The 17,103-nt window shown below is 41.2% G+C and overlaps 1 protein-coding gene across 4 annotated transcripts in view; it reads right to left on the bottom strand.

The window, feature by feature from the left end:
* Positions 1-8,448: 8,448 nt before the first annotated feature.
* The window catches only part of TMEM254 (transmembrane protein 254), a 31,568-nt gene continuing 22,913 nt past the window's right edge, over positions 8,449-17,103 (bottom strand). For 2 of the 4 annotated variants that reach the window (XM_078391043.1, XM_072995039.2), the window contains exons 2-4: positions 16,634-16,737; positions 16,356-16,415; positions 8,449-9,283 (exon numbers count right to left, since the gene is read on the bottom strand). In XM_078391043.1, coding sequence (XP_078247169.1) covers positions 9,166-9,283; positions 16,356-16,415; positions 16,634-16,737 — 282 coding nt within the window. In that variant the 3' untranslated portion in view covers positions 8,449-9,165. The remainder of the gene's footprint in view (positions 9,284-16,355; positions 16,416-16,633; positions 16,738-17,103) is intronic. The other 2 variants (XM_078391044.1, XM_072995040.2) reach the window with 1 other exon arrangement.

Raw genomic sequence — 17,103 nt, 5'->3', positions numbered from 1 at the left:
TGAATGACAGTAATAGACACTATCAGTGTGGAAGCACCCTAATGTCAACCTCAGGAGTGCACTGAAGAGCACAGCATATAGAAAACATTTTAGACATTATATGAATTCGCTACCCGCTCTAATACAATGAGGAAAAATCCAAATTGGGAATAGTTAAGAGACAGGAACTAAATTTTGATACAGTGAGTAAAAAGAGAAAAGTCTGCTGCCATTTTTAATTGCTTTAAAAATTAGAATTCAACAGCACAAAGCAAGAGCATGTATTTGAACCATGCAATACTCCTCCATCATCATTTATGAAGCAACCATATTTAAACAATTTAAAATGTTATACTGCAACGGGTGTTAATATACTATTCTTTAAGTTGCAGTTGTAATGCAATGTGGCTACACTTTGGTTACTGGAGGGTGGAATTAATTCTAAGCAATTGGTTATTTATAACTACTTACTTGGAAGCTCTGTTTAAAACAGATGCCTTGTGGTAGTCAACAAACAGGCCAGCACTAGCTGACATCCCTTACACTTTCAGTTATGGCAGCCACTGTGTTACTTTGACTGCATTTCATCCAGAGACATGAACCACACTGGCTTGGAAACTTTGGCTATGCTCAATAAAGATATAATCACATTATGAAGCAATCTGTGGAGCCTCATCAGAGGGTCTCTACGAGACAGTCCTGTGACATCAGCCAGGGGACTAGGACCACCAGTCCCAAAATTCCGGATGAAAAACTGATGCTACAGGTATCATTTCCTTGGTGGATGAGGAATTACAACCTGAAGGTATGGGAAACACCCACCAGCACTGCATTTGCTGGCAGAAGATGGGCAGCAGTGCTGAGAGGTTACAGGGCCTGCAATCTGCTGTAACTTGATGTCGGGCCCGCGATAGATATAGTTGCATCAAGGCTGAATTGCTATCCACAAAGGACTTCTGCTGATACATTTGCACAATCAATCCAAACACCAACCACATGACAGATTGTGCAACTGACTTGTTCAGTCTTTGTTGCTGGTATACAAAACCCAGCACGTTTATGAAGATGTAATGTTACAGGATTCTAGCCATTATGTATCTATATCTTTGTAATTTATGTAGCTACCACTCTACTGTTAAAGTATGACTTTGGCATATTCAAATACAACAGTTTTTCTTTCCCACTTCCCAGGAAAGATATGAACTGTATAATTTACATTTACTACTCTGGGGAAAAGATTTATTCCAAATTGTCTATAGTTTGCTCCCATGCTCAAATCAGTTCCTGGAGTGCCTGCGAACACTCCCTTGCTAGATGCGAGGTTAGCAATGTGACTGAGACTAGGAGTGAATCCTGATTTACTTACTCCTTGTGTTTTCTATGGTGAATTCTTCCAAACATGGTAAAGCAGATGGTACTGACAGCTGAAATATACCCAGTGTGGGTAGAAACAAACTGGAGCAGATACTGCAGCTGTCTATGCTTGTCGCGGCTGCCACCTCCTCCTACGTCACCACAAGAGATGACAGGCCACGATCCTTCACACACACACACACACACACACAGTACTTCGCTGCCACCAACCACACATAAACCTGACACTTCAGACTTATTGTGGATTTCAAAATAAAATGATAATTTATTGTATACAGAAATAAAATGGTAATCACTGAATAAAAGAATCACTTATCTTACTATATTAACAGACCTTCACCCTGCACAGTTCTTTGTTACTTAACACACAGTTACTTAATCTCCTAACCTATATCTAACCCTGTCACTCTTCCACTCTCTAATTCCCCAACAACTACCTTTTCCCTCTTTGCACTCCCCCCTTATATACACAAAGTCCACCCCTTTAAGACCTACCTCCTGCCCTGCCATAGGCCAGGAAACTCCAGCCTTAGCCAAGACAGGCAGGTGACGTCATGGCACACATCACAATGCTCAATAAAACATTTGATGAGAGGTGTGATTTAGTTGGTTATTCTGTGTGAAAGCACTTATTTCACAGCAAGTTCAAAAACTAAATTTATCATCCCTTGGGTGGTTCAGACTATTGAAAGCACCACAGATTTTCAACCAAAGAACTGCCTACTAAAAGCCAGTCTTTCCTAGAATGGGATATCTGCTTTTAATCACTAGAGTGCAATACTTATAGCCATAGTCTAGTATATTTTCCCCAGCTAGAGGCAACTTTAAGAAAAGTCCAGCCTTCCTTCTTTGCTTCAGTATTCACCCACCCTAAACCGTTTCTGACCACTTACATAGCCAAACCCTACCTGGCAGTTCAGGTGTCAGTCTCAATGTTTTAAATCTCTTCATCTTATCTGATTGGTTGCCAATGTGTGGTGATGTGATTGGCTGGAATGCCTGTAAGAGGCACTTATTGGTGAACAATAATTCTTACAAAGAGGAGTGCTAGCGGCCTGGTTACACTGCCCTGGTGCAACTAAAGAAAGGCTGCAGTCTACCTGGGTGCAAAGGGGGAGTGCAGGTGTGTATGCAACCTCCCTCTTGGGAAACCCCTCATCTTGCCTGCCTTCAAGGGGTACTAGAAAATATAGAAGGGGCGGGGCTCTACTTCGATCCCCGCTGGTAACTGGAAAGGCTACCTATGAAAGCAAATGTTTGTTTGGGAGTACATAAAACTCCTTGGTGCCCATAGGGAGCAATTTAAGTTTGTTTTCCTGAGGATTGAGGCCTAGCCATTGTAGTCCCAATTTACAAAAGAGGGAATCCTGTTAACTATCAACCATAGTCTATTAACTACTATTAGTACTTGGTCAGGTGATCATGGAAAAGGACTAGTCCAGCAGTTAGAGGTTTTGCCAAGTGCACTTCTTCCTCTGACCTCCTCCAGTTTCCTGCTGTCTTTTCAGCTTTGCTTCCTCTTGGTCAGGTGATCATGGAAAAGGACTAGTTGAGCAGTTACACACACACACACACACACACACACACACACACACACACACACACACACACACACACACACACACACACACACACACACACACACACACACACAGTTTTCCTGCCTTCTGTTGAGCAGGGACGGTGATTAATTTGTCAATATCCTTTAGCGGACTAACATTAAATATGTTCACTATATTGGAGAAGCCACTTCTGTGTGATGGATCAGGCTTGAATGTTGGTATAGGACTAATTTTCTGTGAATGTTGAGAATTTAAGTCAAAGCAGCATTCAAGTGCATGGAAATTATACCCCAATATGTACACTAAAGAAGAACTAGTACCTGGCCAAGAGAATCCTACTGAAATAGCCTGCTTCTGGTGAAAAGTAAGTCTAACCATTTTCAGAATTTAAATTTGTTTGACCTTTATGTATATTTCATATCCATCCATATTTTTAAATTGCACCATGTTCTGATATCAATGAAGAAAAAAATGACAAGTTCCTGGAAATGGTGTAGCTCTGAGAAGAAATTAACTGGCACATCACAGCACATCTTCAGATATGGACTTACTCCTTTGTGGGCATCCGATGACAAACTCTCCAGAATTTTTCTAATCCTGATGTTGCCAGTGAAATCCTACCTCTATCTTAAAAAGCAAATCTGCCAGGATAATGCTGGACACAACTTTCGTGGTGTCCAAGTGGGAGTGTGAGGCTGAACGGTCTCAATGGCCAAGGACTAACATCTGGACCTCAGGTGATTTTCAGTGGGACCATGGGAATGAACAGAGCTCTAACATGGCCTATGATTTTCAGTATAATGTTGGGGGCAAAAGAGGGCTGGTGAGCCCCTTTAAATCCCTACCCTGCTCCATACTGTGGGCTTATCCACAAGGCATGGTCACCAAGAATGGAGCAACTAGATTTTGACATATCACTCTCCAAACCAATCCTTCAATTAGTGTTTCCCTAACTGGGAACCATGACTCCTAAGGAGGCAACAGAGTGTTTCCTAGGGAGTCACATGTTATATGCATTGTAGCCCTTGTCAAACCATTTCTTCCTTGAATGTTCGGAGCAGGATATTGATGTTTGTGTGCATATATGAGAAACAGGCCTGAGTGGTGAGGGGAAGAGGCAAGGCTCTGCTTCTTGAGAAGGGATGACTGGGACAATTTTTCCCCCCAAAAAAATGAACGCCAGCATAAACACAGAAGGAGGGACAACTCATTCCTCAGGATGAAAATGGGGGATCTTTTTGTTGGTGCAGAAAACAAGCCAAAGCAGAGGAAGTGGCAACTGTCTGGGTGAAGAGCAAGGCAAAAAACAGGTGCTTCTAGATTGATAGAAGCCAAGTCGACTCCTTTCCTAAGGAGAAGGAGGATAGGGTGAAGAATACTCCGGACCAATTTCTTTAGTTGGATGTATTTGTTGAGCTCCTGCAGGTCTAACACAGGGCAGAGAATCTATAAGAATAGGTTTGCTTTTCTCTATGAACACTGCTGGCTGCAGACATTTTCAATATTACTCCCAAAAATAGGTTCTTTCCATACAAGCAATTATGCTTCAAGGGACAAACCAATACGTAACCCAATACCTCACCCTATTCATGAGAAAGGTGGCTAGATGCAGGGAGACATTTAATATAGCAACATGAACATAATCTGACATGAGCTGTTCTTACTGTTGTTTTATGTCAGTCTGACTGACTGTAACGGTTTTATCTTGCCATGGTCTTTGATGGGGGCAATGAATCTTATGTACATACACCTTTTCGGTCAGTATGTGGTGCTTCCTACACCTGTTCCCTCTTGTTACACTTGCAGAGAGCACCTTTTCCAAGGCTGAGTGTGGTCCAAGAGATATGTGGCCGGTTCCCCCAGTGACGATGCCGTTCTTTGCCGCCCCCCCCCCCGCCGCCACAGCAGGTATGAACTGCTGCTGGTTAGATCAGTAGCTTCCAGCTTTGGGTAACCCAGGTATTCTACCAATCTCAGAAGCCTTCGCTACCAGTTGTGCTGCCAACGGTTTCTGGGAGCTGCAGTCCATGAACAGCCAGGGTTGGGAACCACCGGGCTAGATGATCCAGACTTACTGCTTACTGTCCTGGAAGTGCCAGGAGAGAAAGGCACTGATGACTTGGTTGCAGTCCAGCAGACAAAAAACGCTGGGATATTCAGGAGCCACGATCAGGAGAGCCCTGGAGGTGCTCCTGCCAACTGTGAAGCCCAGAAGCGCAATGAGCAGCAACGGACTGTGGACCTTGTTGTTATGGCAACCACGTAAACACTGAGGGCATCGGAATCCATCTCAGCAACTGTTACGTTTTGAATCTATACAAGTAGGTTTGTCATCACCAGGGCCCAGTGGGAATGCTGTATGCTGGGTCACCAGTTGCTTTACTGGCCTCTCTCTCGTGTCTCTTAGCAGAAGGGTTTGGAAAGGCTAGCAAACTGTGATGTTTCATTCACAATGTGGTTCTCAGCAGTGGCTTCAGCTGCAGGCAGAAAAGGCAAAGAAAATATGTTTTGTATTCTTTTTATAACTGATGCTTTGCATCAGCAAGAAAATACATAGTATTTGCCAATACTGTATTCTTGTGGCTCATTTATTATAATAATAACAAATGTTTTTTATTACAGTCATGGACCAGCAAAAGTAAGCAGCAGGATTTAAATTAGAAAAAATAGAATTAATTTAAAAGCACTAAAAACATGTACATACATATACATAACTACATTCCTACATCTTATTAGATATCTCCTGCCTCCCTAGGCTCACTAATTAAAGCTCTTCATAACTGCAGGAGCCATTTCCGTGTGAAGGGTCAGACTTGAATGTTATGTGCCGTCAAGCTGCCTCTGGTTCAGGGCAATCCTCTGAAGGAGCAATGCCCAAACTTTCCTGTCCTCTACAGCCCTGCTCAGCTCTTGTACACTCAAACCTGTGGCTTCCTTTAGGGAGTCTGTCCATCTCATATTCCATCTCCCTCTTTTCCTGATGCCTTCCACCTTTCCCAGAATTATTGCCTTTTCCAGAGAATCCTGTCTTCTCATGATGTTCCTAAAATGGAACAGCCTCAGTTTCAACATTTTTGCCTCCAGAGGTTAGATTATTGTGATCAAGGCCAACCATTCCCAAGTGACCCACACAAGCTGGCTCCCTGTTGCTCCTGCCGCCCTACCCTAAAAAAAGAAAGGAGGAAGGATCTTGTGACATCTACCATGGATCTGTCCACAAGACCACCTCTTTCTTATATTGTGATTCTTGAACATATGAATGGGAGCACAGTTTTGACATCTCTTAGTAAGGCCACCTCCTTATTCCCCCCCCCCACTCTCCTATGACCCATGAAAACTCACACTGAAATAGATTTTCCCAGTTTGAAATATGTCACAATAGATTTGTTTTCATTTTTTAAAAAAATCCACACATAAATTGATTCCCAAGGCTTCCTCACCGAAAAAAGCCCACAGGTTAACCACCAGGAACTGGTCAGGCATCATGTAGAAAAAAGGTCTTCTGGTAGAGAGTCTCATATTCAGACCCAAATTCACTTCCCAGATTCCCCTCAGAAAGTGGCAATTACTCTGCACCAAAACTACTCCGTTCTGCCTCCGTTAGAAAGAGCAATTGGAACTATCCAAAACATGGCTCCCTTTGGAAGTTATTTTCTCTTAATTGGTCTGTAGCCTAATTGGAAGGGGGGGGAGTGTGTTTTAATGTCTGTGTAAGTTACACTTAGTGATATCTGGTGTGATGTTGTGGACAGAGTGACAGACTAGGACTCGGGAAGCCTGCCTTCCCATCCCGGCTCGGGCATGGAAACTGACAGGGAGAGTAGAACTGGTCAACCTGCTCCTGAAAGATCTCACTTTTCTTGAAAGCCTTAGTACCTTGTTTTCTGGAAAATAAGACAGGGTCTTTATTAAATTTTGCTCCAAAAAACTCATTAGGGCTTCTTTTCAGGGGATGTTTTTTTCATGTACAACAATTATTCAAATACAGCCATGCCACCTTCTTCCGGTTGCTGCACAGTGATGGAGAGCGGGGTCTCACTTCACTGGGGCTTATTTTTGCGGTAGAGCTTATATTACAAGTATCCTGAAAAATCATCCTAGGGCTTATTTTCAGGTTAGGTCTTATTTTCGGGGAAACAGGGTAGGGTTGCAATAAGTCGGTTCCAAGTTATATAGGTCAGGGAAAAACAAAACAAAAATAAATAAATAAAATAATGTTGTACCATCTTAAAGAGCAACTATCATATTTTAATGTGAGCTTTCATGGTCAAGTCCACTTCTTCAGACTTCTTCTTGGTCCTAAGATGTGGGCTTGTCTATGAAAGCTCACATTAAAATATAGCAGTTAGTCCTCAAGATGCCACAACGATTCTGCCTTTTTTACATTTTTTGTTTCTGCCTGACATGGCAGCACAGATAAAGCAAGACTATATCTTCTAAAAGTTATACAGTGGTGCCTTGACTTACGAGTGTCCCGATTTATGGCCATTTTGAGTTGCAACCAGCTCCAGATGCAAAATTTTGCTTCAACTTGCGGCTGGAGCTTTGAGTTGCAAACAAAAGAGGCAGGAAAAAAGACGGGGAATTCAAATTGGAGAGCTAACCCTTGGTCGGGGAAGAGCATCTTTGTAGCTCTTTCGCCCCAAAGGTTAGAGTGAGTGTGTTGGAGGAGGCTTGAGATTGCCTGGAGCTACTTTCTACTCCTGAGTAAGTACATTGACTTTTTTTTGCATTGTGGGTTTGGGTTTGGGGGGGGGTTATGTTTCTGTGCTGTGATGTTTTTTCCCCCAGCCCCACAGCATTCCGCTGGGGCGGGCTGTGTTTTTCTTTTGTTTAGGTGTGTTTGTTTTTCGGCCCCAGTGTGTTCCTATGGGGCTTGCAGTGCTTCTTCTTCTTTTGATATTTTTTCCTCTGCTAGAATGGATTAATGGGGTTTCAATGAATTCCTATGGGAAATGGTGCTTCAACTTACGACCATTTTGAGTTACGCCCATCTTCTGGAATGGATTATGGTTGTAAGTCGAGGTACCACTGTACCTACCTACCTACATAAATTTATACCTACAAACCTAAAATAAAAGTTATACGTACATACACACAAACGCAAGCAAGCCTGTCTGTGTCCTTGGGCTCCCCCTTTCTCCTCACTTACCTTCATCTTCCTCATGCTCCTTGACGTATATGGTACCAAGAACAGAGGGAGCCTGGAATGGGAGGACGAGGAGGAGGCTTATGCTATACCACATGATAGAAGTCTTCCTGTGTCGTTGCCTAACACTCCTAAGGCCTAACAAAGCACTACATGGGATGCAAAAGGGGAAACGTTCAGAATCCTAAGCCTTCATACACTGTTTGGCATTCTGGCTTTAGAAACACGAAACTGCCATCGCTTCCTTTGTAAGCAAGATCCCCACATGCTTATTTTTTTAATGATTGCTGCTGCTGCTGCTACTGCTACTACTACTACTTCCTACAGTAGAAAGAGATCCTGAGAAATATTCAATAAAATAATAATAATCAGAACCACACCTCATTAATCACACATTTTTACAACTTTAATTACAAACTCACTAGATAGTAAACACTGAATTGCACCTCCCATTCCTGATTTTTAATACTAACAGTAGGTGAACAAGCAGCCATTATCCTCAGAGATTTATGTACCACCTCTGAGCCAACAAGATGGATTAAAGAGGTGAGTCGGTGCGCATGAGGTACAAAGTAATATGCAGAGTTTACAGGAGTTCACAAAATGTTCACACAAAACAGTGAGATGACATGTTCATAAAAGGGACCCAGGAAACAATCCAAATGCATTTGTAAGAAATAAGATTTTGACAACCCAAGGACAGATTTGTGATAGGAAAGGCCAGAGGGAACTGCTTTATTGGGGTCGGACTTGTGTGTGCACCAGAGTGGCAGAGAGAGATGGTGCTTCTTCCCACACCAGGTGCAGAAGAGTAGAACCACTGGCCCCCTTTCCACAAGAATGTGGGCTCTGGGACCGGGGGCTGCAGGATTAAGGCCTTCTTGTGACGGGTCAGAAAAAATGGGAGGGTGGTGCCCAAGCCCCATGTCACAGTCCTTCTGCTGTCGTCGGCTCAACCGCATCCCGGACGCATCCCAACACAGGCTGTCTGGTCCATCAGCCCAAGCTGGCAGAACCAAGGTCGAGGCACGCAGGGAGTCGCAAGGGCCAGAAGACAACGGCCCCCTAAGCATCGTCCTCCTGTTCTTCTGCCTGAATTCGTCACTGCCTTTTCTTCTGTGGTGTATAAGACAACAAATAGGAAAGAGAAGCGATTCCAAATGCAAACGTTTGAACAAACCACAGAAACTGGATGTGACCGTCTGTGATGCCTTTCTCCCTGCAGAGAAGAAACAGACACAAGAATCTGGTATTTATGGAATACAGTACTTTAATGTTCCTGTCTTGATCACACTTATACCCCATTGTTCCTCAAATGAGCTCAAGACTGCACCAAAGGTTCTCCTCCTTCCCACTCCATCCCGACAACACTCTCCAGAGGAGAGCTACGTAGATGGAGGGTGGGTGAGTGGCTCAAAGTCACCCAGGAGGTTCTGTGGCCAAATGAGGAAGGAACAGAACCAGGTAGTTCTACCCCTGGAAGAACAAGGAGGCAGCAATTGTCCCTCTACCACCTGAGGACAAAGATCCTGAATGAACAAGAATTCATAAATAACGCGAAAAAAGAAATGAAATACTACTTCAAAGAAAATGAAACACAACAAACTTCGACACAGATGATATGGGATGCAGCAAAAGCGGTATTCCGTGGACTGGCAATATCATGCATAATCAAAAGAAATAAAATAAAAAGACAGAGATACAATAATATGAAAGAAGAACACAAGAAGCTGGAACTAGAGCTACAAAACAACCCTAACAACAAATTGGTGAAAAAGGAAATGAACATCTTGAAACATAAAATGAATCTTATAGAAACAGAAGAAATGGCACAACAAATAAAGGCCGCAAAGCAAGATTTTTTCGAAAATGCAAACAAACCAGGATGCTGGCTAGCATATAAATTGAAGAAACAAAAAGAAAAAAGATTAATAAACAGAATAAAAGACAAAAAAGGTGTACTACAAACTCAGAAAAGCCAAATACATAACATAATAAAGGAATTTTATACCAATCTTTATAAAGCGCGAGTAGTAGATGAGAAGAAGATTAGAAACTATTTGGAAAGAGCAAATCCCCCCAAAATACCAGATGAAATAAAAAAGATGATGAAAGCCGAAGTAACAACGATGGAAATAATGGAAAGTATAAATAAGCAAAAAAATGAGAAAACTCCTGGTCCAGATGGGCTTCCCGCGGAATACTATAAAACATTTCAAGAAGAATTACTGGAACCACTAAAAAAGGTGTGTAATCAAGCACTAAAAGAAGAAACGATTCCAGAAACCTGGTTGGAAACAAACATCATGCTATTACCCAAGGAAGGAACAGATCTAACTCAAATAGGGAACTACAGGCCAATTTCACTACTTAACGTAGACTATAAAATATTTGCAAGTGTCATGGCGGAAAGATTGAAAAAATATTTAGTACAATTTATACATGAAGACCAAAACGGCTTCCTCCCCAAATGACAATTAAAAAACAACATAAGAACAATAATAAATATCTTAGAATATTATGAAGAACACCCAGAAAAACAAATGGCGCTTTTATTTTTAGATGCTCAAAAAGCCTTTGACAATCTAAACTGGGAATTTATGAAAGCACAATTGGAGGTCATGGACGTTGGACAAAATTTTCTAAACATGATAAAAGCAATTTATACAAAGCAAATAGCAAAAATAATCATAAATGGAGAAGGAACAGACAAAATCGAAATCACTAAAGGTACACGACAAGGGTGCCCACTCTCTCCTCTCCTCTTTATTCTTTCATTGGAAATACTAAATAGAGAAGTAAGAAAAAATGAAGAAATACAAGGAACAAAGATTAAAGATGAAACATACAAACTCCAAGCATTTGCAGATGATTTGGTCTTTATTCTGGAAAATCCAGTGGAAACAGCCCCAAATTTACTTCAGCAAATAAAGGAATACGGCCATGTAGTTGGACTAGAAATAAACCAAGAAAAAACAACATTCATAACCAAAAATCTAACTCAGGAACAAAAGACTCAACTTACATTCAAGACAGGAATTCAAATAGCCAAGAAAGTAAAATATTTAGGAATAAACTTGACTGCTAGAGGGTCCTCATTAAAGGAAGACAATTACGGGAAACTCCTGGAACATATAAAACAAGAGCTGACAAGATGGGAGAAATTACAATTATCCTTTCTAGGTAAAATTGCAACGATCAAAATGAACATCCTCCCAAAAGTAATTTTCCTCTTTCAAAATCTACCAATTAAATTAGAGCAGAAATTTTTTCAAGAGCTAAATACTTTAGTTACAAAATTTATATGGCAAAGGAAGAAGCCCAGAATTAAACTTAAACTGTTACAAGATGCAAAAGAAAGAGGGGGATTTGGCCTACCAAATTGGAATTTATATTATCAAGCGAGTGCTCTGAATTGGATTAAGGAGTGGATAAAATTAAAAAACAAAAGAATACTATATTTAGAAGGACATGAACTTCAGGCGGGCTGGCATGCCTTCCTATGGTATGGGAAAGCAAAAACTCATAAATACTTCGAGAGAAATATAATAAGAAATTCTCTACTAAAAGTCTGGGAAAAAATTAAATGTAAAATGTAAATGAAAACTCCTAGGTGGATCTCACTGATGGAAGCATTCACGCACCCAAACCTATTGAAATCTGAGAAAATAACGACATATAACGAGCTCCTAAATAAGGAGGGACTGTTAAAGACAAAAGATCAACTAGAGAGTCAAGGACTGACTTTTTCATGGTGGCCCCAACTACAACTACAATCGATCTATAATCAGGATAAAAAAACAGGAGGATTTTATAGCGAATACACAGCACTTGATAAAATATTACTCACTACAGAAAAACAACAAACTCAAAAAGCATATATGTTTTTATTGCAATGGGACACTCAAGATGAGGAGGTTAAGGAAACAATGGTAAAATGGTCAAAAAATTTTGGATATAGTATTGAACTTGAGAAATGGCAACAAACGTGGACTAAAAATCTTAAATTAACATTAGCAACGTCATATAAGGAAAATTTGTATAAAATGTTTTATAGATGGCATCTCCCTCCATCCAGACTTGCAAAAATCTCTGCCAATATTTCGAATAAGTGCTGGAAATGTAAAAACCAAGAAGGAACCTATTACCACACATGGTGGACATGTGATACTGCAAAGAAATATTGGGTCAAACTGTATACATGGATCAAACAAATGACTAAACAAGAAATACAATTTAAACCAGAAACTTTTTTATTGGGACTAATACCAAATAATATAAATAAGCAAAGTTATTACTTAATATCACATGTCCTTACAGCTGCTAGATTAGCATGGGCACAAGCGTGGAAGGAGGGAGAACCACCAAAAGACGAAATGATCATCAAAAAAATATTAGAGTGCGCTGAAATGGATAGACTTACAAAGAGACTAAAAGGGCAAGAAAAGTCAACTTACTATGAAAGCTGGAATATGTTCTACGAATGGTGGAAAGCAAAAACTTTGTAATAAATATAAAATGACCAAAAGGAATAATGAGGAGAAGACACTGCTGAAAGAAATGTGTTAATATGCAAAGGCTTGTAGGCTAAGCTCTACAGTATGTATCGTTTGTAGATAAAGATTTAGGCATATGTGTGTATATATATGTCTATGTTTGGATATGTGTATATAAAGTAAAAAATAAAAAAATTGGGAAAAAAAGAGAAAATCTGAAGGTTCAGTTTCGATGACATCCCAGCCTCCCGGCACCAACAGACAACAGAGGGATACTGCAGGACCGCAGCCAAGACCCTGCTGAAGACCCGAGTTTGATCCCGCTCGGCTCAGGTAGCCAGCTCAAGGCTGACTCAACCTTCCATCCTTCCTAGGTCGGTAAATTGAGTATCCAGCTAGTTGGGTCAGGGGAAGGGATATGCCGCCTCCATCATTAAAGTGTAAACTGCCTACAGAGGGCTTTAAGCACCGTGAGGCAGTATGTAAGCAGCACACTTTAACCGTTTACCTTCAATAAGAATGTCTGAGAAAAGGAAAATGGGCCTCACCTCCCTCAATTTCTTCCTCCCCAAATTAGCTGAGGGTGAGGGTTGTACGTGCACAGGCTACCTATGGTACAGGAGTATCCCTGCTGGAGTGGGTAAAGTCTGGAATGTTGCTGAACTATGACTCCTAGCAACCCTGACCATTCTATGCCTTTGTTACTCACCTTCTGCCTTTCTTCCAATTTGCTCAGGTTGGCATAAAAGGTTCCCCTCCCTCCCCCACTCCTTTATCTTCACCAGAACTTTGTGAAGTGGCTCAGGTTGTGTGTGTGACTGGCTCAAGGTCATCTTGTGAGTTCCATGGCTAAGTGGGAATTTGAACCCAGGTCTTCTCTATCCTAATTCAACATTTTAATCACTAGTACGCACTGGCTGTCACTACAGAATAGAAATCTAGATTACAAAAACGTATATGACTTTGACCTTCCACCCTGGTGGGAAAGGGACATGGTAAATCAACAACATTCTAGAGCCAAGCTTATGCATTTGGGATCCCCATTTTATACTGCTCCTCAGAGAGACCATCCCTGGGCTACCGCAGGTACACAGTTCTTGACTTCTTGCATCAACTGAGTCGATGTTTATACTATTCAACCTCTTATGTTTATACTACAGTTCAACCATCTGTCCCTGACCCTTATCCCACAATGTCCAAAAGCTCCCCTTTTCCAAGTTTAGAGAGTTTGCTGACTGGAGCACAGCAGAGGACTTTCCTTCTCTCAATGTAAGGGCCAACATGCAGTTATGGAAAAGTCATGTCTTTTAGAGCTGAACTGCCATACATGAAGGAAAATTCAGCAGATATTATCAATAACATGCAGAGTCATGAGCAACAGATCATGTGTATGGAGATTTCTCAATGTACAACACTTCACCTCTAGAACTTGTACCTTTTGTGTAATTGCACAACAGGATTTTGGCCAATGTATCTTATGATCTGAGCAATCCTCAGGCCAACCTGCAAAGGCTCCAAGTGGTCCTGTTGGATTATGTGACATTACATTCATTCATTAAAAATTTTATATTTCCCAAATGGGGAAAATGTGCATTGATTGACTGATCAATCATGAAAGTACCTTCTTGATGGTACTCCCCAAAGCAATCTGAGCAATGCGCAAAAGATCCCACTTCTACTATTCATTTGGGGAAGTTTCTCTATGAGATTTTGCAAATCCACCCATTATCTTCACAACTCGTCCCAAATACCCAATAAAATGGGCTCCAGCTTCTGAAGGACCATGTCATTGCAAGCCAGTATACTGATTAAGAGTGCCGGGGTGAGATTTGGGAGACCCATCTCTTGCCCTTGCCCCTGTCCTCCATGAAGATTGCTGGGTAGCCTAGAATCTGCCACTCTCTCACTTTACCTGTCCTGCATGTATGAAATCTCAAGATCACTGGAGGAAAAGCAGGACATAAATGTAAAGTAATGAAGTTAGAATCCCTGTCTTGTTTGAATACAGCAGTTAAACTGCACTACTGCAGTCAAAGACTCTCCTCATGACCCGAGTTCAATTCTGGGGTCAGGTAGTCAGCTCTGGGTTAACTCAGCATCCTACCCTTCTGAGGTCGGTCAACTGAGTACCCAGCTGGTTGGGGAGCGGGAGCAGCAATATATATAGCCTGCGTGGCTGAATTGTAAATCACCCAGATAGTACCTCAGATGAACAATGCACGACATATAGGTGTGATGATTTATTCATCAGAAATAAAGCCAAAATGGAGAAGTCATTTATGAAAAACTAAGTACACTCCTCGTGCTCCCACAGGAATTAAGAGGCTAAGTAACAGCCAGGTGCTGCTAACCAAATGTCCTTGAGTAACTGATCATCAGCAATTGTGAAAACCTCTATAAAAGCCAAAGCAGTTTGCTGGTCTGGAGCATTCAGGTGTGTGTTAACACTATGCCAAGGAGGAAACACATTGGCAATGATTGTAGAGAAGCAATTGTTGCTGCCCATCAATCTGGCAGGCATTAGAAGGCTATTTCCAAACGATTTAATGTGCCTCATTCTACAGTGAGGAAGATTTTTCACAAGTGGAAAACATTCAAGACAACTGCCATTCTTTCCAGTCCAACCAAATTCATCCAAAAATCCGACTGTGCAATGCTGAGAGAAATTGCAAAATACCAAAGAGTTACATCTCAGACTCTACAGCCTCAGTTAGAATGTTAAATGTTAAAGTTCATGATAGTACATGTTAGATTCTTCTCTCTAAAGAGAACACGGCACACAGCTGAGGTTTGCAAAGTTGGATCTGGAAAAACCACAAGACTTCTGGAACGATGTCCTTTGGACAGACGAGACCAAAATGGAGATATTTGACCATAATGCACAGAGCCACCAGATTTGGCAAAAACCATATTGGCACAAACACCTCACACCAACTGTCAAGGATGGTGGTGGAGTAGTGATAATTTGTGCTTGTTTTGCAGCCACAAGATCCGGGCACCTTGCAGTCATTGAGTCAATGAACTGAAGCTACGGTGTAAAGAAGAGTGGGTCACAATTCCTCCACAACAATGGGAAAGACAGAAAAAGTCATACAGAAAACAATTACTTCAAGTTATTGCTGCTCAAAGTGGTGCTACAGGCTATTGAATCATAAGGTGTACTTAGTTTTTCACACAGAGCTTCTCCATTTTCATTTAATTTTTGTTAAATAAATCATGATCCGGTGTAATATGTCATGTATTGTGATATTTGAGGTTGTATTTACCTAATTTTCACACCTGTTAAGGACCAAATGATTTTTATTAGATCCTGATATGTAAAACCATAGAGTTCAAAGAGGGCGTAACGTTCTGTTTCACATGACTGTATACTGGGTAATAAAATCTTTTAATTTAATTTATATCAGCCAAAGCTTTTTGCTTTAAAACTTTAAGTTTTCCCTTGTTAATCAGTTCATTATTTTCTCTACATGCTGTTTTTGGCACATTATCATCTGCTTTGGTTTGGTAAGCAATAAGGCTAATGACAGCTCTGATGTCAATCGGCCCAGAGATTTTGTTCAGGCTAAATTCTCACAAACAGGAGACTAAATTCTAATTCTTTCTGAAAGCACACTGGATAATTGCTTCCCTGCCTGCCCTGCTCCCAGCAGATGCAAAAGAAAAACTGCACGCTGAAATAACTGGTATTTCAGGTAAGGCACAGGTTTATCACTTCATCAGCTCTTTATGCAAGTGAGAAAGCAGGGGATGTAAAAGGGAGTCCAGAAAAAGACAGACATGAAAATAACTTACTTGCATAGCTTGAGAGCATAGAAAGCTTCCCCTATATGAATTAGCCAGGCAATCAAATACCTGTAAGTAAGAAAACAACACATTCATTCTATTTCTTTGGACTGCCGGTGGATGCATCACACAGAGAGAAACAGAACTCCCACCATGATGTCCAATAGTGGTGTCCAGGCCTGCGAGAAGCAGGCCACAAGGCAGAGTGGCCTCAGTGAAGGCCTGCTCAGGGTCAGCACGAAGCCGAATCTGAAGGGGAACATCGCTGGTTTCTGAATTCCACTTACCCAGTTTTCAGAAGCAGGCTATGATTTTCTACCAAAGATTTAGTGAAGGACCCCAGTGATCCCAGGCAGTTGTAGGGGATTGTTGTTGGTGCAAAGACTGCCCACTAGGGAAAAGAGAGAGAACCACACAGTCATACATTTTACTAGTTATGTATTGCAGACACTTCAGCATCTCAGTTGTTGTACGCCGCTCACAGACCATAGGTCATGGCGCGGCTAAAAAAATCTTGTAAATAAATACATTTATTTTTTTTCATTTAACTGTATGAAAAAATTTCAAGCACAGCATCGACAAAATCGAGAAAGGGTGGTTTCAGCCTGCAAGTCAAGCGACCATTTTGACAAAACCAATGTGGAACTCTGAATTTTGCATTCTGTTCCTTTAAGCGAAATAAAGCCAGTCCTAGAGAGGGAACTTCCAGATAGATAAATAAGCAGGACTGTAACAGTCATTCTGGGCACTTTAAAAA

This window comes from Pogona vitticeps, chromosome 3 (assembly GCF_051106095.1).
Source record: "Pogona vitticeps strain Pit_001003342236 chromosome 3, PviZW2.1, whole genome shotgun sequence".
NCBI classification, from domain to species: domain Eukaryota; kingdom Metazoa; phylum Chordata; class Lepidosauria; order Squamata; family Agamidae; genus Pogona; species Pogona vitticeps.
This window is presented reverse-complemented; position numbering and strand designations above follow the sequence as displayed.